At 46.3% G+C, this 27,386-nt stretch overlaps 1 protein-coding gene across 1 annotated transcript; it reads left to right on the top strand.

Moving 5' to 3' along the window:
* The first annotated feature begins 1,581 nt into the window (after positions 1 to 1,581).
* TOR1A (torsin family 1 member A) lies at positions 1,582 to 26,471 on the top strand. Its single transcript, XM_040324649.1, has 5 exons — positions 1,582 to 1,840; positions 10,339 to 10,604; positions 22,164 to 22,339; positions 23,777 to 23,904; positions 25,900 to 26,471. The coding sequence occupies exons 1-5, from the start codon at positions 1,669 to 1,671 to the stop codon at positions 26,142 to 26,144; spliced, it is 987 nt and encodes a 328-aa protein (XP_040180583.1). The 5' UTR covers positions 1,582 to 1,668; the 3' UTR covers positions 26,145 to 26,471.
* The last annotated feature ends 915 nt before the right edge of the window (positions 26,472 to 27,386 follow it).

Raw genomic sequence — 27,386 nt, forward strand, 5'->3', positions numbered from 1 at the left:
CTGACATCAACCCAATAGAACACCTTTGGGATGAATTGGATCAGAGCCTTCTCATCCAACATCAGTGCCTGACCTCACAAATGCGCTTCTGGAAGAATGGTCAAACATTCTTGGGGATGAGCAGAGTTGGAGGAGATTGACAAGAGGGAGGTAAACAGAGTTGGGGAGGTAGAGAAGAGGGGGTGAGCAGCGTTAAGAGATGGGGAAGAAGGTATGAACAGAGATGGGGGTGAACAGAGTTAGGGGGGGGAAGAGGGGGTGAGCAGAGTTAGGGGGGAGAGCAGAGTTGGGGTGATGGAGAAGAGGAGGTGAGCAGAGTTGGGGGGATGGAGAAGATTTGTGGGGATAGAGAAGAGTTGGGGAATGAACAGAGTTGGGGGTATGGAGAAGAAGGGGGTGAGCAGAGTTGGGGGGGAAGGAGACGAGGGGATGAGCAGAGTTGGGGAGGGGGTGGAGAAGAGGGGGATGAAGAAGAGTTGGGGGGTGAACAGAGTTGGAGGAGATGGAGAAGAGGGGGTTAACAGAGTTAGGAGGGGGTGAGCAGAGTTGGGGGGATGGAGAAGAGTTGAGGGGGGGGGGGTGAACAGAGTTGGGGAAGATGGACAAGAGGGGGGAAAACAGAGTTGGGAAAGGAGAAGAAGGGGGTTGAGCAGATTTGGAAAAGAGAGGGGTGAACAGAGTTGGGAATGGAGAAAAGGGGGTGAGCAGAGTTGGGGGGGAAGGAGACAAGGGGATGAGCAGAGTTGGGGAGGGGGTGGAGAAGAGGGGGATGAAGAAGAGTTGGGGGGTGAACAGAGTTGGAGGAGATGGAGAAGAGGGGGGGGTGGGGAGAGTTGGGGAAATTGAGAAAAGAGGGGTGAACAGAGTTGTGGGGGAAACGAGGAGGGGGCACAGCTGACACCCAGACCCTCAGCCAATCCCACCAATCACAAGCTGAGCCAGTACCGGACTATAGACTGAAAGGAGCTGTATAGTGGGTGTGAGTCTGTGTGACGGGGGGCTGTACGGGACACTTGCTGCAGCTACGCTACTGGCTGTGATAACTGTGTCCCACTGTCTGTGACAGAGCCTCATTTTCGGGACTCTGCCCGGGACAGGCTCAGATCGGGACAATGGTCTGATTTCCTGTCCCAGGCAATTTGGGACTGTTGGCAACTATGTAAATATGCTGCTTTAATGCAATACACATTGATGTTCACTAACACATGTAAGAATGTCAATGTGCCCAACATAATAAAAAAAAAATCCAAAGAAAGATTGTACAATCATACTGCAACATGTATGGTCAGATTTGAGGGAAAAAATCTTCACGATTTGTTAGACCGACTTTTGGTGGCCACCATGGTGTCTGGATCTGACTCTACCAGCTGTGCCAAGCAGTAGTAGCCCTCAGTGGCAGCATGCTGGTTTTAACATTGCACACCTGCCAGCACTGGATTTTCCCAGTTGGGAAGAGAAGCGCCGTTACCACAGATAGTCTAATACCAGCAGAAATGAGGATACAATACTGAGCATGTCCCATACTTCTGACACGTACTGGGGAGAAAACAATCAATGAAAGGGGGGGAGTGTGCCCTCAGTAAAGATGGCCGCCGCTGTGCCCTCAGCACCGGAAGTGGCCGGTTGGACGGCTGGGAGGACCTCCCTGTGCACTGTTTGGTGGGTGAAATGAAAGTGGCCGGGGTGGTGATCTGGTTTTTGTTGCTGCCACTCACAGCCCGATGTGTGGAGCCGATCTCTATGGCCTTCGGGACCCTAATCACAGGAGTCGTCACCTACTATGGGCTGCTTTGGTATTCCCCCGATCAGTGCCGGCTGGAGGGGGCCATCAATGTCACAGGTGAGGGCTGGGGGACTACAAGTCCCAGCATGGATGCAGAGTGCTTTACAATCTGCCCATACTCCATACAATCCTACCATCATCTATGGAGTGCAGGGCCTGTCTGATTGGAGCAGAATAGAAGTACAACCAAAGGCAGGTCTTTTTTAGTTTAGTATTGAATAGAGTGGAGAGGGATCAGACCCCCTGTCAGTTTTTATTGCTGCCTGTGTCCCCATTAGGAAGACCCCCCCCCTGATTATTTGTCCTGGTGACTGTTATCACTGTAAGAAAATCCCAGAACAGGAAAAGAGGAGAAATCTTCCAATGGGGACACTAGTTATGGGCTGTCACTGCACACAGCCAATCATAGGCAGTGAGGCATTTCCCAACCCGCAGCTGCACATACACATGCTTATGATTGGCGGTGGGCAGTGCCGGCTTCGATCCGAACACGACTGAGGCCATTCTTAGTGACACTTTGCAGGGATTTCCTCTCACTTCCTGTTTTGGCTATGAGACAGGAAGTGAATGAAAATGTGCCCAGTGGGACACAGTAGGCAAACCCCTGACGTGGGTTCTAACCCTTCCTTACTCTATCTAAAATGAAATACAAAGTTTTGCCTTCCATCCTACTTTAGTTAAAGCGGAGCTCCACCCAAAAGGAGAAGCTCCGTTTTTTTTTTTGCGCAGCAGTTTTTCAAACGCAATTTTGCATTTTAATGAAATTTAAAGCAATTTAAAAAAAAAAAACAATATATAACCGATTTTTATATATATAATATATATATATATATATATATATATATATATATATATATATATATATATTTTATTTAAAAAAAAAAAAAAGTAAAATATAAAAGCTGACATTACGCTGAGTAAATAGACACCTAACCTGTCATGCTTTAAAATTGCGCACGCTCGTGAAATGGCGACAAACTACGATAGGCGACACCTTTTCACAGGTTAACTGTTTGGAGTTACAGAGAAGATCCAGCGATAGAATTATTGCTCTTGCGCTAACGTTCGCGGCGATATCTCACATGTGTGGTGCGAACACCTTTTACATAGGCTGTGCGTGACTTACGTATGCGTTTGCTTCTGTGCGCAAGCACTGAGGGATGAGGGCATTTAAAGAAAAAAAAAAAATATATATATATATATATATATATATATATATATATATATAATTAGTGTTGTCCCGATACTAGTATCGTGACCGATTCCGAGTATTTGCGGGAGTACTCGTACTCCCGCAAATACCCCCGATACCAAAATAGAATACTTCCCCTGCCGCAGCCGACGCATCCCGCCGCATCCCCGCTTGGTTAATACGGGCGGGGAACATTACAGCATTCATTAGAATAGCTGTAGTCTTTCCCGCCGCGCCGCGTTCAGACACTCCCCCTTGCTCGGGTGAACTGTCCAATCCCGAGCAAGGGGGAGTGTCTATACGCAGCGCGGCGTGAAAGACTACAGCTATTCAAAGCTGTAATGTTCCCGCCCGTATTAACCAAGCGGGGATGCGGCAGCATGTACTGTAAGGGGGACATGGCCGCTTTTTTGGGGGGACATGACTGAATATGGGGAGGACATGGCTGCATATGGGGGGAGGACATGGCTGCATATGGGGGGGGGACATGGCTGGATATGGGGGGGACATGGCTGCATATGGGGGGACATGGCTGCATATGGGGGGACATGGCTGCATATGGGGGGACATGGCTGCATATGGGGGAGACATGGCTGCATATGGGGGAGACATGGCTGCATATGGGGGAGACATGGCTGCATATGGGGGGGACATGGCTGCATATGGGGGGGATATGGGGAGACATGGCTGCATATGGGGGGGACATGGCTGGATATGGGGAGACATGGCTGGATATGGGGGGGACATGGCTGCATATATGGGGGGACATGGCTGCATATATGGGGGGACATGGCTGGATATGGGGGGACATGGCTGCATATATGGGGGGACATGGCTGCATATGGGGGGGACATGGCTGCATATGGGGGGGACATGGCTGCATATGGGGGGGACATGGCTGCATATGGGGAGACATGGCTGCATATGGGGAGACATGGCTGCATATGGGGAGACATGGCTGCATATATGGGGGGACATGGCTGCATATGGGGGGGACATGGCTCCATATGGGGAGACATGGCTGCATATGGGGGGGACATGGCTGCATATGGGGGGGGACATGGCTGGATATGGGGGGGACATGGCTGCATATATGGGGGGACATGTCTGGATATAGGGGGGACATGGCTGCATTTGTGGGGGGACATGGCTGCATTTGTGGGGGGACATGGCTGCATATGGGGGGGACATGGCTGCATATGGGGGAGACATGGCTGCATAAGGGGGGGACATGGCTGGATATGGGGGGGGACATGGCTGGATATGGGGGGGGACATGGCTGGATATGGGGGGGGACATGGCTGGATATGGGGGGGGACATGGCTGGATATGGGGGGGGACATGGCTGCATATATGTGGGGGGACATGGCTGCATATATGTGGGGGGACATGGCTGCATATATGTGGGGGGACATGGCTGCATATATGTGGGGGGACATGGCTGCATATATGTGGGGGACATGGCTGCATATATGTGGGGGACATGGCTGCATATATGTGGGGGACATGGCTGCATATATGTGGGGGACATGGCTGCAATATGTGGGGGACATGGCTGCAATATGTGGGGGGACATGGCTGCAATATGTGGGGGGACATGGCTGCAATATGTGGGGGGACATGGCTGCATAGATGTGGGGGACATGGCTGCATATATGTGGGGGACATGGCTGCATAGATGTGGGGGACATGGCTGCATATATGTGGGGGACATGGCTGCATAGATGTGGGGGACATGGCTGCATATATGTGGGGGGACATGGCTGCATATATGTGGGGGACATGGCTGCATATATGTGGGGGACATGGCTGCATATATGTGGGGGACATGGCTGCATATATGTGGGGGACATGGCTGCATATATGTGGGGGGACATGGCTGCATATATGTGGGGGGACATGGCTGCATATATGTGGGGGGACATGGCTGCATATATGTGGGGGGACATGGCTGCATATATGTGGGGGACATGGCTGCATATATGTGGGGGACATGGCTGCATTTGGGGACACATTTAAAAAAAAAGTATCGGTATTCGGTATCGGCGAGTACATAAAAAAAAGTATATCTCTTATTTAGTTTATATTTTATTTTTGCACTGTCCATTACATTTTTTTTTTTAATCACTTTAATTCCTATTCCAAGCATTGCGAGCAGCTCATGAGCTGGTGTTTATTGGGCGTTCCATTCCCACAAGCTCACCCGAGGAACAATCCAACGATTTGGTCACAGAGGCCATAAAAGACTAGATCGTCTTTGATCACCTCTATGGTCTTGGAGGACCAGAGCAACGTTTTCTTCCGGGAAGATTTTTTGCTTTTAAAGGTAAAGAAGAGGTCTGAGGTCTTTTGGACCCTGGATCGCGCCATAAAGAGGACCTGTCATCCTTATTTATATTACAAGCGTTGTTTACATTCCTTGTAATAGGAATAAAAGTGATAAAAAAAAATGTAGGGACCATGTACAAATTAAAAACTAGGATTTTTTTTTTTTTAAAAGTAGCGTTCCACCCAAAAGTTGAATTTCCGCTTTAACCACTTCCCGCCCGGTCAATAGCATATTGATGTCCGGGAAGTGGTTGTGTTATCCTGACTGAACGTCCTGCAGGGTAACAGCTGCCGCACGCCCGTGGGGGCGCGCATTGCGGCGATCGGTGGTGTGTCAGTCCGGCGGAGGCTCTTTACCACGTGATCAGCCGTGTCCAATCACGGCTGATCACGATGTAAACAGGATGAGACGTTGATCAGCTCTTCCTCACTCACTTCTAACAGGCGCGAGTAGAGGAGAGCCAATCGGCGGCTCTCCTGACGGGGGTTTGCGCTGATTGTTTATCAGCGCAGCCCCCCCTCGGATGCCCACACTGGACTACCAGGATGCCGCCCAGGACCACCAGGGAAGCACCCAACATGTGGATGGCCAGATAAGTCCCCATGGCCATCTACATGTAGAAATGTATACATAACATATGCCAATCAGTGCCCACAAATGGGCACTGACTGGCACCAGCATGGCACAAACAAATTTGTGATACCCAGTAATGCCACCCACCAGTGGTCCATCAGTGCCACCTATCAGTGCTCATCCGTGCCCATCTATCATTGCCTGTCCATGCCACCTATCAGTGCCACCCATAAGTACCCATCAGTGCCGCCTTGTCGGTGCCCGTCAGTGCAGCCATATCAGTGCCCGTCAGTACAGCCATATCCAGTGCCCGTCATTGAAGAAGAAAAGGTACTTATTTATAAAATAAATTAACAGAAACAAAGAAAAACTTATTTTTTTTTTCAAAATTTTCGCTCTTTTTTTTTTTTTATTTGTTGCGCAAAAAATAAAAATCGCAGAGGTGATCAAATACCACCGAAAGAAAGCTCTATTTGTGGGAACAAAATGATAAAAAATTATTTGGGTACAGTGTAGCACGACCGCGCAATTGTCATTAAAATTTGCGACAGTGCTGAAAGCTGAAAATTGGCTTGGGCAGGAAGGTGTATAAGTGCCCTGTATGGAAGTGGTTAAGCACTCCTCGTCCCCTGACATGCCACATTTGGCATGTCATTGTTTTGGGGCGGGAGTGTTTACCTTATTTTTATTGGGACTTACTGTTCCACTTCCTGCTTCATTTCTTTGGGCCGCCTAGGCGACTTCTCCTCTCGCCCTAGGCGGCCCCTCCCTGCCAGCGATCTTCTGGGACACAACACAGGTCCCAGAAGATTGGCAGAGTGCAGCACGGCATGCGCAGTGCGCGCCCGGCCTGTATAGCCGTAAGCTGTCACGGCTTGGTGCCCACAGTTGCTATGAAGGCGAGGGGGAGAGGAGCGAGCCTCCGGGCGGTCGCATCACTGGACCGCGGGGCAGGTAAGTGACGGTTTATTAAAAGTCAGCAGCTATGCTTTTTGTAGGAAGTAAAAAAAAAATTATGAAAAAAAAAAACCCTCCTGCAAGACAAAGGCATAATGAGCTAGTATGCGCAGGATACTAGCTCATTATGTAATACTCCCCTCAGATCAAAGCCCCCGCAGCCGTCCTTGTACACCGCTCTAAGCACTAGTTTCAGTGCGAAACGCGTCAGCAGTCAGGTTTTCATTTTATTTTGCTGTGACTTGTAGTGCTGTCCTTCTTTTAATAAAGGCTACAATTTGTTCAGAGTGCGGCTGTCCAGAGACAATTCTTGTTGCTACACCGCTCGGGCGGCTGACATCTCTCCTGGGGGTTATTTCCGGGTATTGCGGCTCCGGCGCTGTGATTGGCCGGAGCCGCAATGACGTCTCTCCCACGCATGTCAGTCACCCACTTTAAAGCGCCCCCCATCCCTCCATGCTGGCACTCAAAAGCCAACGCATATGTAGATGTTCGCACCACACACGTGAGGTATCGCCACGAGCGTTAGAGGGACAGCAATGATTCTATCGCTAGACCTCCTCTGTTAATCTAAACAGGTAACCTGTAAAAATGTTTAAAGCGTTGCCTATGCAGACTGGTGGGCATCACTTGTGGGCACTGACGGGCATCACTGATGGTGCTGCACTGATCATCGAGGCACTGATGATCAGTGTTCTGATTGTCAGTGCAGATGTCCCTGCTGAGGAATGCTGCTTACCAGTGTTCTATGCAGACATGCCCCCTGTCGAAAAATGGGTCTGCGCATGCGCAGTAACAAGTGTCACTCCAGCTGATATGTTGATCAGCTAGCGTGACGTCAACACATTGCATGCGCACATCATTGGAGGCATTATCCGACGCTATGCAAACAGCGGAGGGCGAATGTACTTTGTTAGATTCTTTTGCGGGGCGGGTTTTGCCTGTGTTGCGTGCTTTCTATCTGTTACACGGCGGTTTGAGTGTGATAAACGGCGTGTTTTGGTGGTATGTAAGGGCGGGGTAAAACTCACCCAAAACCCGCCCTTCAAGACACTTGCAATAGCGAGGAAGAATCTGACAATTACATCAGATCTATGACGATCTGCGCATGCGCAGTGTTGGCATCACGCCAGCTGATCAACCTATCAGCTGCAGTGATGTGGCATGCGCATACCCGTCTGAGGTATTTTTCGACGGGAGGCATTTCTCAATGGAACACTGGCTCTCCTCTCCTCACACGCTGTCAGCTTGAGGCCAGGGGTGCCGATAAGCAGCATTTCCTGTTTACTCTGTGATTGGACACAGCTGATCACATGGTACAGAGCCTACGTCATAGGCTCTATACCAAGATCGGTGATGCGCATCACTAATCACTGCGTGCCAGGAATGGGGGGGACATCATATGACGTCCTTGAAGAATGAGAGTGCTCCTGCCCGTCCATCATTTCACTATATGGTGAGCGGGAAGCAGTTAAGTACCGTAGTTTGTCGCCATTCCACAAGCATGTCCATTTTTAAAGCTTGACATGTTGGGTATCTATTTACTCAGCGTAACATCTTTTATATTTAAAAAAAAAAATTGGGGCAGGGTTTGACAAATTTGCTTGGAATCTAGGAGCCAGCTAAAAAAGTTAGGAGCCAAAAAACGCACCCCGTCCCGACGAGCTTGCGCGCAGAAGCGAACACATACGTGAGTAGTGCCCGCATATGTAAACGGTGTTCAAACCACACATGTGAGGTATCGCCGCGATTGGTAGAACGAGAGCAATAATTCTAGCCCTAGACCTCCTCTGTAACTCAAAACATGCAACCTGTAGATTTTTTTAACCACTTGCTTACTGGGCACATAAACCCCCTTCGTTCCCAGGCGAAATTTCAGCTTACGGCACTGCGTCGTTTTAACTGACATTTGCGCGGTCGTGCGACGTGGCTCCCAAACAAAATTGAGGTCCTTTTTTCCCCACAAATAGAGCTTTATTTTGGTGGTATTTGATCACCTCTGCGGTTTTTATTTGTTGCGCTATAAACAAAAAAATTGCGACAATTTAAAAAAATATATATATATTTTTTACTTGTTGCTATAATAAATATCCCAATTTTTTAAAAAAAAAAAAAAAAAAATTCTCAGTTAAGGCTGATACGCATTTTTCGGCGTATTTTTGTAAAAATAAATCGCAATAAGCGACTGGTTTGCGCAAAAGTTATAGCGCCTACAAAATAGGGGACAGAATTATTACTTTATTTATTTATTTTTACTAGTAATGGCGGCGATCTGCGATTTTTGGGACTGCGATATTGCGACGGACGTATCGGACAATTTTGACACAAATTTGGCGCCATTCACATTTATACAGCGATCAGTGCTATAAAAATGCACTAATTACTGTATAAATGTGACTGGCAGGGAAGGGGTTAACATTAGGGGGTGAGGAAGGGGTTAAATGTTAAGCCTGGGTGTGTTCTAACTGTGTGGGGGGAGGGGACTGACTGGGGGAGGTGACCGATGCTGTGTCTATGTACAAGGGACACAGCATCGGTCTCCTCTCCTCTGACAGCACGTGGAGCTCTGTGTTTACACACACAGCTCCACGTCCCTGCTGTCACCGACGATCGCGTGTACCCGGGGGACATCACGGCCGCCAGGTACACGCATCAGCTTCCCAGCTATGCGCCGGGACAGTGTTTACCCGCTGTAATGCTTTCAAATGACGTCCAAAGACGTCCAGTTGGCACCTGAGAGCCGCGCTGTTGACGTCTTTTGTCAATAGCGCGGGTCTCAAGTGGTTAAACATCGCCTATGAAGATTTTAAAGGGTAAAAGTTTGTCGGCATTCCACGAGCGGACGCAATTTTGAAGCGTGACATGTTGGGTATCAATTTACTTGGCGTAACATTGTCTTTCATAATATTAAAAAAAATGGGGCTAACTTTACTGTTGTCTTATTTTTTAATTAAAAAAAGTGTAATTTTTTCCCAAAAAAGTGCGCTTGTAAGACCGCTGAGCAAATACGGCGTGACAGAAAGTGCCATTTTATTCTCTAGGGTGTTAGGATAAAAAATATATATATATTGTTTGGGGGTTCTAATTAGAGGGAAGAAGATAGCAGTGAAAAATAGTGAAAAATGACATTAGAATTGCGGCTTAACTTGTAATAGCAACGGCTCACCACCAGATGGCGCCAGCTCACAAAAAAAAATAAAAAAAAATGGTTTTGCCCACCTTCCAAGCCAAGTCGCCAGGACACTATTTCTAGTCGCCATGGCGACCGGGATTTGTCGAGCCCTGAATTGGGGTATAAATTGTGTTTTTTTTTTTTTTTTAATTAAAGTGTATCCCCCCCAAAAAAAACATTGTGCAAATACCGCGACATAAAAAAATTGCGTTGATTGCCATTTTATTCCCTAGGGTCTCTGCTAAAAAATATGTTTGGGGGTTATAAGTAGTTCTCTTGTGTTTGCTGTAAATGAGCGCACTGATGTTTGCCTGTACCCTCTTTGCTTCCAGCTCTGCAGGTCGAGTTCGAGGAGAAAATCTTCGGGCAGCACCTGGTCAAGCGGGTGATCCTAAAGGCAGTGCCAAAATTTTTGGAGCACAAAAACCCTAAGAAACCCCTAGTACTTTCCTTCCACGGCTGGACTGGTGCCGGCAAGAACTACGTCAGCCAACTCGTGGCCCGCCATATATATCCCCTGGGCCTGAAGAGTAAACATGTCCATCAGTTTGTGGCTACCCTGCACTTTCCACACGCCAGCCTCATAGATGCTTACAAGGTAAGAGAACAAATGCACCATGCAACATTTCAGCTGGCGAAACTTGGCCGGCGAAAATGGTGTTATCGCCACTTTGCCGATTAGAGAAAAAGGTGCTAAAATCATGCGCAATTTTATTTTTTTATATAGGTCATGTGACTCAAAAAACGCTTTAACCATTTGTCAACCAGACCAATTCTGACATTTCTCTCCTACATGTAAAAATCATATTTTTTTTTCTAAGAAATTACATAGAACCCCCAAACATTATATATGTTTTTTTAACCAAAGACCCTAGAGAATACAATGGCGGTCTTTGCAACTTTTTATCTCGCACGCTATTTGCACAGCAATCTTTTTAAGAAAAAAACTGTTTTGTGCTTTAAAAAAAAAACAGTAAAGTTAGTAAAACATTTTTTTTTGCTATAAAATTACTTAAAACCCCCAAACATTATATTTATTTTTTTTCTAACACCCTAGAGAATAAAATGGCAGTCATTGCAATACTTTTTGTCACACCGTATTTGCGCAGCGGTCTTACAAGCGCACTTTTTTTGAAAAAAAATCACTTTTTTTAAATTAAAAAATAAGACAACAATAAATTTGGCCCAATTTTTTTATATATTGTGAAAGATAATGTTACGCCGAGTAAAATGATACCCAACATGTCACGCTTACAAATTGCGCGCGCTCGTGGCATGGCGTCAAACCTTTACCCTTAAAAATCTCGATAGGCGACGTTTAAAAAATTCTACAGGTTGCATTTTTTGAGTTACAGAGTAGGCCTAGGGCTAGAATTATTGCTCTCGCTCTAACGATCGCGGCGATACCTCACTTGTGTGGTTTGAACACCGTTTTCATATGCGGGCGCTACTCGCGTATACGTTCGCTTCTGCGTGCAAGCTCCTCGGGACGGGGCGCTTTAAAAAAAAATTTGGGGGGTTTTCGTATTTATATTTATTTATTTTACAATTTTTAACACTGAAATAAAAAATAAAATAAAAAAATGTATCACTTTTATTCCTATTACAAGGAATGTAAACATCCCTTGTAATAGAAAAAAGCATGACAGGTCCTCTTAAATATGAGATCTGGGGTCAAAAAGACCTCAGATCTCATATTTAGGCTTAAATGCAAAAAAAAAATAAAAAAAAATTTGAAACTGTCATTTTTTCAAATGACAAAAAAAAAATTGTCTCTTTAAGAGGCTGGGCGGGACTGACGTTTTGACATCACTTCCGCCCAGCAGAGCTATGAGGACGGGTGAAGGAGATTTTTCCTTCACTCGTAACCCCGCTCAGCTGCCGAACGGTCCTGATCTCCTCCGCCGCTACCGACGGCTCCGGTAAGCGGCGGAGGGCGCGGGAGGGCCCCTCTCCCGCCACCGATAACGGCGATCTTGCGGCGAATCCGCCGCGGAGACCGCCGTTATCGTTTACACGGCCGCCCACTGAAGAGATGAATATCTCGGTTGTGGTAGCAGCTGCTGCCGTTATCGAGATATTCATCTTTAAAGTGCCGACGTAGAATGACGGTGGGCGGTCGGTAACTAGTTAAAGTGGAGTTCCACCCATAAATATAACATTACATCAGTAGTTTTAAAAAAATGTCATTAGTCCTTTAAGAGAATTTTTTTTTTTTAGATGCCTTCAAAGTGTTGTTGCTAGGCAGAATAGTTAATCTTCTCTCTTCCTGCACCTAGGTGCTTAAGCTTCCTAACTTACACCGCACAGACTCCTGGGAATGTAGTGGGTGTAACTTTCCAGGAGTCTGAAGTGTCAAATTTCTCTGACACTCCCGTTGCTATTGAAACCTGATCTGAAACCTATTACACTGCTTGTGCAGCACTGAGCATGTGCGAGATCTGCAAGGCTGAAATCCAGGAAGTCATACAGTCTGGCTTCATGATGCCCACACTTAAGATGGCCCCAGTCAATTTCTATTTTATAAAGTGTCTAAATGCTGTAACAACCTAACAAAATGGACCTTAGTTTACAGACAAACTTTACTAGAATACATTAAGCTTGTATATTACAGGGGTATTTATATTTAAAAAGTTTAATTGTGGCCGGAACTCCGCTTTAAGCCGAGTAAATAGATACCCAACATGTCACGCTTCAAAATTGCACACGCTCGTGGAATGGCTCCAAACTTTGGTACTTAAAAATCCCCAAAGGCGACTCTTTAATTTCTTTACTGGTTACATGTTTTGAGTTACAGAGGAGGTCTGGGGCTAGAATTATTGCTCTCGCTCTAATGTTCGCAGGGACAACTCACATGTGTGGTTTGAACACCGTTTTCATATGTGGGCGGGACTTGCATATGCATTCAATTCTGTGTGCGAGCACACGGGGACAGGGGCTCTTTAAAAAAAATAAAAATATTTTTTTTTATTGTTAATTCTATATTTTTTAGTTTGACACTTTAAAAAATAAATCAAAATTTTGATCACTTTTATTCCCAAGGAATGTAAACATCCCTTGTAAGGGAATATGGCATGACAGGTCCTCTTTACAGTGAGATATGCGGTCAATAAGACCCCACATCTCACCTCTAGGCTGAAAAGCCTGAAATAATAAAAAAGATCTCGGTTTCCCAGCCAAGGCGGCGCCGTTTGTGTCGATGCAGAGGCCCGGCGTGACGTCATAACATCCATCTGGTCCGCCAGAAATCCCTATGGTCAACATCCAGGGCCGGTGGATCCATTCTCCGACTCGCCAATCGCAGAGGTGAGTCGGTAGAAGGACCAGAGGGTGCCTGGAGGGCAAGGGGATGTCCCCTCTCGCCACCCGTAAGAACGATCAAGCAGCTGACCAGCCGCTATGATCGTTCTTATGGTGCAGGGAATCGCCGGCTAAAAAAGCCGATATCTGAATGATGCCTGTAGCTCCCCGCACAAATCCCAGAATGTCATATGACGGCCAGCCATCGGCAAGTGGTTAAAAACGTAAGATGGGTGCGTTATTGATGCGTTTTTGATGCATTTTCAATGCATGTGAATGGGGCGATTTTTTTTTGGGGGGGGGGAGGGGTATAACTGACCAAAAATGCAGTAAGCAGGATTTTTTTACACCACCGCGGAAGCGAAACGGACCAGTGATAACCCTACTTTAACATTTCTGCATGTGGCTGCAGGAATCGCAGCAAATTCCGCACCCACCCGCAGTGAAGACGCACTTCTCTGAAGAAAAAAACGGGGCTCCAATTCATATGCAATTCGGATTCGGGTACCGCAGGGGAATCGCATGGTCAAAAAGACCAATGCGTTTTCCGTGCGGCTCCATTTCTGAAAAGGTGCATGCATTTTTTTGATTTACTTTTTCAGAAATGCAGGCACAGCGGCCCATTCATTGCACGAACGCAGAACGCACAAATCGCGGATATGTAAACCTAGGGTTAAGGGGTACATTTTTTTTGTGAGCTAAATATGCCAATAATGGCCGACAATAAATTGATATTCGTGATATTCATTAAAAAGTGGAATACAATACTATTATACATTGGTACCTTGGATTACGAAAGAATGCTTGTAATCCAAAGCACTCATATATCAAAGCGAGTTTCCCCATAAAAGTCAATAGAAACTCGGATAATTCATTCCACAGTGACTTCTATGGTATGCAGTACCTCATGTGGCCATAGGGGGAAGGGGGGGCGCCGGACACTTAGAAACTGTTCAGAGCCACTCGGGAACGGAGGCTTGAATCCTGAGTCAGATTTTTTTTTAAATAGTAGCTCATATTGCGAAACTCTCGTTAACCGCGTTACTCGCAATCTGAGGTATTACTGAATATAAATATATAATGCTGTCATTTCCGTTTTTTGGCCAAGTGCATCCTGCTTTTTCAGTTTGGGCACCACAATTTCCATTCGGTGCACCTCTCAGTATGGTGTTTACTTCATTTATACTGTGATCCACCAACAAGACATCGGACTGTCTGTGTCCCTGGTACAGGTTTTCCCTCACTTCCTGTCCAGGTGACAATGATGTCTCTGGAAGAGGACCTGATGCAGGAGGCGGTGAGAGACTGCAGACCTGATGCAGGAGGCGGTGAGAGACTGCAGACCTGATGCAGGAGGCGGTGAGAGACTGCAGACCTGATGCAAGAGATCAATGCAGCCTCACCAGTGCCCCTCAGATGCAGCCTACGTGTGTCCATGCTTTTAGATGCTCTCTGGTGTATTTTTGATGCGTTAAAAGATGCTTTCTGGTGTATTTTTGACCTCTTGCTGACCAGCGAACAACTATTTACCTCAGCACAATGGCTCAGCTGGGCATTTGGGCTTACAGGTAGTGCATTAACTTTTTATTAAAATATGACAAATATAAAATGCTGATTGGCCCCTTACTTGGGAGGGTGCCTGCCTGGCACTAGGACTGCATGCGTCTTTATCAGGACTCGGGCTGCTTCTCGTGGGTCGCTGTATATGGAAGGCGCGTTCGTTGCTGCAGAGTGTCAGCGCGGGAACAGCTGGTATGCGGGGATGTCAGACTAGCCTCCGACAATTGTTTTGTGGGTTACCACGTCATCAGGGGATCATGTTTTTTGGCGTTTCAAAGCAGTTGGGTTTAGGGCCGTTTTTCCAAACCCAAAATTTTGGGTTCAGAAGCTTTCAGCTTTTGCGTTTTAGACGCAAATCGCGGCAAAACGCGGCACAAATAGTTTGATTCTCAGCTTGGGGAAGGTCTACATTGTTTTGCGGATAAACGCTGACAGCCGTAAATCGCGGTAAAACGCCGCAAAACGCCGCGCAATTCGCGGCAAAAACGGGCGTTTTAAATGCCGGTTTTTGCCGTTGAAAAGCTGAGATTAGAGGCGTTTGTAATAGCGTCTCATGTGCATGGGGCCTTAGTCGATGGTGGTGGCTGCAGTAGCACTCAATACCTTTTCCATGATTTGATGGTCTTTTAGATTGAATTCACCTGTGGAGTTAACCACATGGACTGTGTTTTTCTGTTTCTTTTTGTTGCTTTGCGTTTTTGAGGGCACTCGAGAGACGCATAATCGCTTGGGGTGTAATTTGCACTTTCACTGGTCGTACCTTTATCAGATTTTGGTTTTGTTGCATTTATTATAGTTATTGTATGACCAATTATTGTACACAATTCAGTAGAGATACATTTTATGTATGATTTTTATGTTCACTAGAGTGTTTAATACTATTTTCAATTTTTTCCACTTATACCATTGGGATCCTCGGCTTGAGGGTGTCCCAATTTTAGGTATTTTTTCACACTAGCGCCCTCTTCCCCCCACCTATCGATTCAATTGCACAATATATTATTATATGTTTTGTCACAGAGGAGCAGCTTGTCACATAAGTAGATAACATTATTCCACCTGTGATTAATTTTTATATACTTATTTAAGTTTGGCGCGGAAACACACCCCATTCCCAATGTGTTTAGATGCCCTCTGGTATATTTTCGATGCATTTAGATGCAATCTGGTATATTTCTGATGCGTTTAGATGCAATCTGGTATATTTCTGATGCGTTTAGATGCAATCTGGTGTATATTTAATGTGTTTTGATGGTCACTGGCGTATATTTGATGCGTTTAGATGCACTTTGGTGTATTTTTGATGCGTTTAGATGTACTCTGGTATATTTCTGATGTGTTTAGATGCACTTTGGTGTATTTTTGATGGATATAGATGCACTGTTGTGTATATTTGATGCGTTTATATACCCTCTGGTGTATTTTTGATGCGTTTTAGATGCTCTCTGGTGTATTTCTAATATATTTTTGATGCGTTTACATGCACTGTGGTGTACTTTTGATGTGTTTAGATGCTCTCTGGTGTATGTTTGGGGGGGGGGGGTGGATTGTCAGTGTGTGTGTTTTTTTTTTTATTATTTACATTTTATTTTTATTTACAAAAAAAAAATATATATGTATTTATTGCAATTTTTTTTTTTTTTTCTTTTTATCAGCCCTGTTGGGGGTCTTTGGTGAGATTTCAGGGGTCTTAACAGACCTCTGACGTCTCCCCTTTAAGACAGAGAAAGGGACTAGGGACACAGATTCCCCAGTCCCTTTCTCAGCAGCCTCAGCTGAAATGAATGGAGAGAAGCTCCTCCATTCATAAACTGAAGCATCGTAAATACAGGAGGTTACGATGCTCAGTTATGTGAATGGACAGAGTCAGTGATCACCGACTCTGTTCATTCGGAAAAGGTAGGAGCCGGGCTTAGCGGCTCCTACCTCCGCTCTCCCCCCTGACAGATTGAGGGGGGAAAGCGGCACGGACGGGGGGGGAGAGAACTGCACGGATGGACGGGGGGAGGAGAGAGAACTGCACGGACGGACAGGGGGGGGGGGGGGGTGGTTGGAGAGAGAACTGCACGGACGGACGGGGAGAACGGCACGGACGGACGGGGAAGGGGAGGAGAGAACGGCACGGACGGATTGATGGGGGCGGGGAGAGAGAACTGCACGAACGGACAGGGAGAGGTAAGAGCAGCACGGACGGGGGAAAAACAGCACAGAGGGGAAGACAACAGCACGGGGGGGGGGGGGAGACAACACTGAGCACGGGGGAGAGAAGACTTGCAACTCCCCTGCCTGCCCAGGTATCGGGTGAAGCATCGGGAGCATTTTCCCCAAGTACTCGGGGAAATGCTCTGTATCGGTACCGAAACTAGTATCGGTATCGGGACATCCCTAGTCCAATAGCACAGTCCAATACCAATTAATGTACTGTGCTCAACATGGTAAATGAATTGGTCTATGCTACGGATTTCTAAATCTATTTCAGTAAAAGTGTCAGATTTCGCTTTAGGAACAAAAATTCTTCAGCTTTCTCACAGGAGAGACTGTTTCTCTTCTCATCAAAAATATGAGATGCTAGACTAAATGGTCTCTCACTCTCTGTACTGGTGCTTGGGGCAGATAACTATCTGTGTGCAATCTGTCCAAGCAAATGAAAACGTTGTTTGTTGATGCACCAGTACTCAAGGGGATTGTTGCTTTTGGTGATAGGCTGTTCAACTAAATAAATCTCTTCTTCAAACATATATATGAAGGGAGTGTGTCCCTCTTTACTTGTATGCAACTGTTTCTTCTCACTTTCCTCTGTGCTACACCTCGAAACTCCTTCACCTGATGCTTCCACCACCTCCATTTGTGCCTGTATCATTTCCCACGCACGCTGCTTTTTCTCCACATTAATATAATGCTCTTTACATTGAGGCTCTAGAACTGTTGCAATGCAGTACAGAGGGTTGGACTCGGTGTCTTGTAACAGGGTGGTAACGGCCTCCAGTGGTTTTAGCCATTTTTACGCCATGGTCTGATTCTACCTCTTTTTCTAGCAGACACTTCAGTGCAGCAATCAAGGGAATAACTTCAGCAATGGAAGCATTAGTTAGAACTTATTTCTTTTGTTAACTGTTCAAATGGAAATAGAAGAGACAAACTGTTTTCATCTAACATCCACTGATGTGCGCTCAGTGTTGCCGGCAGCTCGTAATCTGCAATGTATGCCGCTAAAACAGGGTTTGACAAATTTGCTTGGAATCTAGGAGCCAGCTAAAAAAGTTAGGAGCCAGAAAACGCACCCCGTCCCGACGAGCTTGCGTGCAGAAGCAAACACATACGTGAGCAGCGCCCGCATATGTAAACGGTGTTCAAACCACACATGTAAGGTATCGCCGCGATTGGTAGAGCGAGAGCAATAATTCTAGCTCTAGAGCTCCTCTGTAACTCAAAACATGCAACCTGTAGATTTTTTTAAAAGTCGCCTATGAAGATTTTAAAGGGTAAAAGTTTGTTGGCATTCCACGAGCGGACGCAATTTTGAAGCGTGACATGTTGGGTATGAATTTACTCGGCGTAACATTATCTTTCATAATATAAAAAAAAAATGGGGATAACTTTACTGTTGTCTTTATTTTTTAATAAAAAAAAGTGTAATTTTTTCCCAAAAAAGTGCGCTTGTAAGACCGCTGCGCAAATACGGCGTGACAGAAAGTATTGCGATCGCCATTTTATTCTCTAGGGTGTTAGGATAAAAAATATATATAATGTTTGGGGGTTCTAATTAGAGGGAAGAAGATGACAGTGAAAATGACATTGGAATTGCTGTTTAACTTGTAATGCTTAACTTGTAATACCAACGGCCACCACCAGATGGCGCCAGCTCACATCTGGTGGTAATCACTTGTAATACCAACGGCTCACCACCACCTTCCAAGCCAAGTCGCCAGGACACCATTTCTAGTCGCCATGGCGACCTGGCGCCCGGGATTTGTTGAGCCCTGCGCTAAAACACGCTTTTGTTCAAAAAGACTTTGCAGCATATAGTAGGTGCTGTTCCAACAAGTGGCTACATCTTGCTGCAGTTGTTTCGGTGGCATTCCAAACTGTATCTTCAAAGCTTGTAATCAGCAAGCGGAGAATGCTTCAAGTGACCCACAATTCTTCTTCCTTTTGATACGATATCAGATATGGTGCGCTGACTCGGCAATCCTTCATTCACAGTGTGTGTGCCATACACGGTATGCTTTTAAGTTCACTGTCCTCTATTGCCTTTGCCAGGGCTCGACAAAATCCGGGCGTCTGGTCGCAATTGCGACAAATTGTAACCTGGCGCCTGCGCCCACCGGTAATTGAGGCCGCGGCCTTCACAGAAGGAAAGCTTAGGACTGCAGAAGGCTGTGCACCTCCCGCCGCGCCGACCGGCAATTGAGGCCACGGCTTTGCGGCCTTCTGCAGGCCTAAGCTTCCTTCTGTGATATGGCGCCATCTTGTGGTGGCCGTTGGCATTACAAGTAAAACAGCAGTTCTAATGTGTTTTTCACTGTTTTCACTGCCATCTCCTTCCTTCTAATTAGAACCCCCAAACATAATATATATTTTTTATTCTAACACCCTAGAGCAGGGATATGCAATTAGCGGACCTCCAGCTGTTGCAAAACTACAAGTCCCATCATGCTTCTTCCTCTGAGTGTTATGCTTGTGGCTGTCAGATTCTTGCTATGCCTCATGGGATTTGTAGTTCTGCAACATCTGGAGGTCCGCTAATTGCATATCCCCGCCCTAGAGAATAAAATGGCGATCGTTGCAATACTTTGTCACACCGTATTTGCGCAGCGGTCTTGCAAGCGCACTTTTTTGGGTAAAAAATACACTTTTTTTTAATTAAAAAATAAGACCACAGTAAAGTTAGCCCAATTTTTTTTTTATATTGTAAAAGATAATGTTACGCCTAGTAAATTGATACCCAACACACTTTTACCCTGTAAAATCTCCATAGGCGACATTTAAAAAAAATTCTACAGGTTGCATGTTTTGAGTTAGAGAAGGTCTAGGGCTAGAATTATTGCTCTTGCTCTACCAATCGCGGCGATACCTCACATGTGTGGTTTGAATACAGTTTACATATGCGGGCGCTACTCACGTATGCGTTCGCTTCTGCTCGCGAGCTTGGCAGGAGCCAGAAAACGCGCCCGTCCCAACTTTTTTAGCTGGCTCCTAGATTCCAAGCAAATTTGTCAAACTCTGGCCTTTGCCATGTGAGCGGCCATTGCTATTGTTGGTGGAGGTCTCCAGCTATCCCACGCTACATCACCTGCATGCTTTTTGATTACCAGTCACTTTTATAAGGATCACCTGGATGTTTTATATTTGGACTATTATTGTAGCGCTGCACTACCTTCTTACATGTTCCGCGCATTATCTAGGGAAATCGAATGCACTTTAGACTTCTCAATTTGCCAAGTGTCGAGCATGGTTTTTAAAGCGTCAGATGTTGCTGCTGCAGTATGTGATCCAACAAACTCACATGCGTTAAGTAAGATGTTTTGCAATTGAAATTCTGTATTGTGCGCCCTGTGTGTAGCGCACTCTTGAACGGTGCACCCTGTGCGTAGCTTGCACACCCTGTGCGTAGCGCGCTCCTGAACGGTGCACCCTGTGCATAGCTTGCACACCCTGTGCGTAGCGCGCTCCTGAACGGTGCACCCTGTGCATAGCTTGCACACCCTGTGCGTAGCGCGCTCCTGAACGGTGCACCCTGTGCGTAGCGCGCTCCTGAACGGTGCACCCTGTGCGTAGCTTGCACACCCTGTGCGTAGCGCGCTCCTGAACGGTGCACCCTGTGCATAGCTTGCACACCCTGTGCGTAGCGCGCTCCTGACTGGTGCACCCTGTGCGTAGCGCGCTCCTGACCGGTGCACCCTGTGCGTAGCGCGCTCCTGACCGGTGCACCCTGTGCGTAGCGCGCTCCTGACCGGTGCACCCTGTGCCTAGCGCGCTCCTGAACGGTGCACCCTGTGCGTAGCACGCTCCTGAACGTTTTTTTTCTCTTCTCTTCCTTGCAGCTGTTTGGTTGCTGGGAATAATAGAGATAAGAAAATGTCCTGGACTGCCGCACTCCGTTGAATGACGTCTTTATTGAATAAAATCAAAAATAGTCCAAAGCTATACAGTCAAAATAAAAGGTGAACAGGAGAAAGGTGGCTAACGCGTTTCACATCGTGAGATGCTTATTCATAGCTAGGTGAACAATGACAAAAATTGTGTTTTAAAAGGAGGTGGATGAAGTCTTCCACCATTCAGGCAAAAGGTGAGCATAAATCGATTTTTGCTGCGAGTAATACCTGGCGCTTCCAGCATGTGGCTCTCTTTCCATGCTCACTGGGTCCTTGTGCAGCCAATCACCACTTCCCTTAGGGCGGTGATATGCAATTAGCGGACCTCCAGCTGTTGCAAAACTACAAGTCCCATCATGCCTCTGCCTCTGGGTGTCATGCGTGTGGCTGTCAGAGTCTTGCTATGCCTCATGGGATTTGTAGTTCTGCAACAGCTGGAGGTCCGCTAATTGCATATCCCTGCCTTAGGGCTAGTTTACAGTTACTTCAAAACATGGCTTTGGACGCGTTTTGTTAAAGCCCTCAGAACGCCAGTCAAAACTCCTGTCACTAAATAAAATGGTTAGCTTACACTCATGTTTATACCTGCTCTTGTTTGGTGCTTCGATGAGGCTTTGGTGGGGCTTCGCCACAGACTTCTATGGAGGCTTTGAAGACACTTTGAAGTAGCACTAAAGTGAAAATGCAGGAAAATGCTAAGTGTGACAGTTGTCACAGGGACAGGTGTCTCCGGTGGTAAGTTTCCTCTCTGCTCTTTGTTTAGTGACCACCATGAGAATTTGGATTTCATTAATTTCTCTAATAACGCCAGAACAAATAAAGAAGGTGAATCCCCCACATATGGGACCCAGACAACGCTCCATTGTAATACCAACAAAAGTTTTGGTCAGAGTTCTACTTTAATATGGTGTTAGAGATGGAATATACAGGGAGTCGGGTATGATGCATGCTTCTATGTCCACAAGTTAAATGCTGATAGGAGGTGAGAGCAGAGGGGTGGCTTCATCAGGCTGCTTGCTGCTCTTTCCCTGTCCAATCCACAGGCTGGGAGTGGAGAGTGGAGTTAGATTCCGGCTACTAACAGAAGAGATTGTGATTGAAAAGGCCTGAACACGGGATGGCCCGGTCATATTGCTCGCTGTAGCTGGTTACTGGCTTATCTTTTAATGCTAGTTTCTTTTTTCCTCTGTTTTCTTTTCCAGGACCAGTTACAGTCGTGGATCCGAGGGAACGTGTCGGCCTGTGAGCGATCCATCTTCATATTTGATGAAGTAGATAAGATGCAGCGTGGCCTGATGGACTCAATAAAGCCGTACCTCGATTACTACGACCAGATTGGTGGCGTCTCCTACACCAAAGCCATCTTCATTTTCCTCAGGTAAGTGCCCAGCCACTCAAAATCAGGATATTATTTACAGAGGACCTTCCCCTTATGGAAGACCAGGGAAAGAGTCTTACCCTTTCATTGGAAGCCTATTCTGACTATGCACTCCAGTGTTGTGCTGGTTAGAAGTCATTTTATGAGACGTTCACATTTTTCCCATGCATACATTTTTTTGTTAGTTTATTTACCACTTCAGCTTAATTAACCCCCTTCATGACCAGGCCATTTTTGCGATACAGCACTGCAGTACTTTAACTGACAGTTGCGTGGTCGTGCAACGCTGTACGCTGTACCCAGTGATCACTGACTCTGTTCATTCGGAAAAGGAAGGAGCCGATGAATTGCATATTTACCGGCTCCTTCCTGAAAGATCTGTGGGAGGGGGGGTGTGACCGGAGGCGTGCACGGAGGGGGACCGGAGGAAGAGGGGGGTGGGGCACCGGAGGAGCACAGAGAAGGGGACCGGAGGATGATGGGGGGGGGGGATTGGAGGAGAGCACAGAGGGGACCGGAGGAGTACAAGGGGGGGGGGACACAGAGGGGAGCCGGAGAAGGATACAGGGTACACTCGGGAACAATGGGTGCAGTGCTGGGGTAAGTTATAATCACTGATCTCCCTGTCTGGCTTTCAATAAAGGAGCTGAAAGCCATGGAGGGGAGAGGAGGAGAAGCGGCTGTCATGATTATAACTTCCCCCGCCACCGCGCCGATCGTTCCTGAGTGTCCAGGTATTGAACTAGGCATCAGGAGCATTTGCAGTAATCCTGCAAGTACTCGGTATCGGGACCGAGACCGATACTAGTATCAGGACAATCCTAGTTTTAATGGGAGGAATAGTGTCCCATTGTTGATATTGATGGAAAAAAATAGTGCCCCATTGATAGTCTCCATAGGGGGAGTGGTGCCCCATCATTGGTGTCAGTTGGTGGAATAGTACACCAATGATAATGCCAGTAGTGGGAATGGTGCCCCATCATTAGTGTCAGTTGGTGGAATAGTACACCAATGATAATGCCAGTAGTGGGAATGGTGCCCCATCATTGGGGTCACTTGGTAGAATAGAACTCCAATGATAATGCCAGTAGTGGGATTGGTGCCCCATCATTGGTATTAGTTGGTGGAATATTGCCCCACTGATAGTGTTAGTGGGGGAATGCTGCCCCCTCATTGGTGTCAGTTAGTGGAGTAGTGCCCCAAAGGCCAGATAAAGTTAAGCAAAGGGCAACATCTGGTCCCGGGCCGCAGTTTGGAGACCACTGCTTTAGACTATCAGGCTACACCTATACCTAAGACTTCCATTTTAGGTGAACTGATCTTTTAACAGCATAGTTGTTGCCGCTGCAGACAAACTTCTTTACTTTGTATTGGTATCCAGTTTAGCATATTCTCAATGCTTAACTTGTGTTTTTGTTTGTTTTTTTGTTTTTTTAGTAATGCTGGAGGAGAATACATCTCTGAGTTGGCCTTGCGTTTCTGGAAGACTGGAAAGAAGAGGGAAGATATCAAGCTGAGTGATGTGGAAAACCATTTATCCATTCATACCTTCAACTCAAAGGATGGTGAGTATAGCAGCAAAAGGTATAGTGGAAGAAAAGCCTAAGAGCCGGTTTACACTGGGGCGGCACGACTTCGGGGGCAACTTGGCAAGGCGTCCTGAAGGCGACTTCAGAGGCGACTTGCAAAATGACTTCTGTATAAAAGTCAGTGCAAGTCGCCCCCAAAGTTGTACAAGAACCTTTTTCTAAGTCGGAGCGACTTGCGTCACTCCTATTAGAACAGTTCTATTGAATACAATGGGACGCGACTTGTCAGGCGGCTGAGTTGCCTGACGAGTCGCCCCAGTGTGAACCGGCTCTTACTCTAACTATTCTTAACCACTACCCGACGGCCGTACGACTTTATACGGCCGCAGGGTGGTTCTAATTCTCTAACTGGCCGTGTTTTTACGGCCTGCGCGTGCTCGCCGCATCGCTGAGATGCCGATGCGAGTGCCTGGCGGCCGTGATGTCCGCCAGGCGCTCGGGATCGGCGGCTACAGGGACAAGACGTGGAGCTCTGTGTGTAAACACAGAGATCCATGTCCTGTCGGGAGAGAGGAGACCGATCTGTGTCCCTTGTACATAGGGACATAGATCGGTCACCCCCCTCCACACACAGTTAGAACACAATTCAGGGAACACATTTAACCCCTTCCTCACCCCTAGTGTTAACCCCTTCAATGCCAGTCACATTTATACAGTAATTAGTGCATATTTATAGCACTGATCGCTGTATAAATGTGAATGGCGTCAAAAGTGTCCGATGTGTCCGCCATAATGTCGCAGTCACGAAAAAAATGCTGATCGCTGCCATTAGTAGTAAAGAAAAAAATAATAATAATAATTCTGTCCCCTATTTTGTAAGCGCAATAACTTTTGCGCAAAAAAATCAATAAAAAAAATTGTGTAAAACTATTTGAGATAAATATTTAAAGCGGAGGTCCACCTAAAAAAAGAATATTAAAATCCAGCAGCTACAAATACTGCAGCTGCTGACTTTAAATAAATGGACACTTACCTGGGTGCCCACAATGTCGGCAGCCGAAGCCCAGCAATCGCTCGTCTCTCGGCTGTCCCCGCCTCCATCCTCGGTGAGGGAATCAGGAAGTGAAGCGTTGCGGCTTTACTTCCCGGTTCCCTACTGCGCATTTGCGCGAGTCACGCCGGCGCGTCCTCACTGGTCCCCGCTGTCTCCTGGGACCAGAGTGTTTCCCCCCGAAGGCAGCGGGGGGATGGGAAGGGGCTGTGACTCCCACGCGATACTACTATGCCTGGCAGTGGGTGCAAATACCTGTATTATACAGGTATCTCCTCCCCCTCCCCCCTGAAAGGTGCCAAATGTGACACTGGAGGGGGGGGGAGGGTTCCCAAAAGCGGAGGTTCACTTTTTTGTAGACCTCCATTTTAAATAAAAAATAATAAAGTATTTTGGTACAATGACTTATGAACTCCTGCACGAGTCTGTTCCCGGAAGTGGGTACAAATACCTGTCTTATACAGGTATCTGCACCCCCCTGAAAGGTGCCAAATGTGACACCGGAGGGAGGGCGGGTTCCGAAAAGCGCAAGTTCCATTTTTGGGTTGAAGTCCGCTTTAATGTTTCTGTGGTCACCAGGCCATCTTAAAATGTATGAAATACTTTGGTGTTCTGGGAACACTTATTCTGGGGCTGGGAATGGTCAGCGTTGCCTGTCGGTGTCTCATTTTATGCACACTCCTGAAAATTCCAAAATAACCCTTCTGCCCTCCATCTTCCCTCTGCTACAGAAGCACAAGGAGGTGGAGATCTGAAGGGGAGAAGTTGCACAGAGTGCATGTGAAGAGTTTGCAGACCTGTCTGTATACAAAATATTATATCTGCTTCCAAGGGATAGGGATTAAGAGAAAAATGTGTTAGAATTGACCTTAATCTAAGATTTATAACACTGTATGAGTAATATTCCTTCTTATCCTGAGTCACTGATTAATCCCGTTTGCTGTGTTCATTCTAAAATGCGCCGTTGTCTCCTTCTACAGGTGGCTTGTGGCACAGCAGCCTGATAGAGAAAAACCTGATTGACTTCTTTGTGCCGTTCCTCCCGATGGAATTTGAGCATGTGAAGATGTGCGTGAGGGCGGAGCTTCGTCAGCGCGGCTTTATGGCCGATGAAGACATGGTCCGCACAATAGCCAATGAGATGGCTTATTTCCCCAAAGAGGAAAAAATTTACTCTGATAAAGGGTGCAAAACAGTGTCCGCAAAAATCCAGTATTACCTATGAATTGGCAACGAGGTGTAGAGATGGTATTAGAAGATGGAAGAAGCAGGACGCCACTTTTAAGACGACAATTGGGCTCTATCCATTAATGAGGAAGGCAGCTGAGATGATGATGATGGCTTATCTCCTTTTCTTAATTGCTATGCAATCGGAGGAAATCGGAGTGACATCTGAGAGCGGAGACCTCCCGTCGCTGTATGATGAACTCATCACGCTTTGTATGGAGCTGAAATCTTGGAAGCATTGTTGGTAACCAGAGAGAACCTTTTGTAGAAACTCTCAAAGGACAATTTTCACCCATCAAAGATAAATACACTGTGAAAACCTTTTCTTGAAAGATTCATTGTGCCTTATGGATGCTGACCATTATTTAAGGCTGCGGTCACATTGCTTTGTATGCGTTTTTGCTGCGTTTCCTGGACTCCTGAGCCCAGTCATGCACTTGTGAAACTTGGACACGTGAGTCCAAAAAACGCAGCAAAAAACGCAATGCAAGTGCGTTTTTGATGCAGCATTTGGTGCGTTTTCTATAGAATTTAGTGGGAGATGTGTCTTTTTGGTGCGCTTTTATGAACAGAGCACCAAAGTGGCATCATGCAGGAATGTTAAAAACGCTCTGCGCCCCCAACGCACTGGTTTAAATAGTTCTATAGAATTATATATATTTTTTTTTTGATGAAATAGATTTTTATTGACATTTTGTTAAGTTTTTTTTTTTTTTAAGCTTTTTATTAGCCATATACACATTCACAGAGAATAACAGCACATATAAGGTATAAGGACAGTGTAAAACATTTTTAGAATGGAGAAGACAATATATCCCTTATCCTTCGCCACCATATACATCAGAATGACCCAAAACAGTCTTAACATGGATTCACATATAGGTGCATACAGCATTTTCCTAACTTATAGCTATTACTGAACCTTGCACTCTCGTCTAGGTTAATACTAGGATAATACTTTAGCCCATATCATGGAAAAATAGACATAGAGCGCTACAACTACCAGAGAAAAAAAAACATGTCAAAAAAATGTAGAGCAAAAAAAACGCCCTCAAAGAAAATATAAATAAAAAGAACCCAGCCCGTGTGCCATGTGCCGCTGTCCCCCAATCCCCACAGTACTCCCCATCTCAAGTACACAATGACTGTCACACAATTCAGTCAAGAACAACAACATTCCCTTACGACTCTCCAGAATTGGTGTCCTTGGAGTCAACCCATCTACCCCGTGAAATTTTTT

This window comes from Rana temporaria, chromosome 9 (genome assembly GCF_905171775.1).
Source record: "Rana temporaria chromosome 9, aRanTem1.1, whole genome shotgun sequence".
Lineage (NCBI taxonomy): Eukaryota > Metazoa > Chordata > Amphibia > Anura > Ranidae > Rana > Rana temporaria.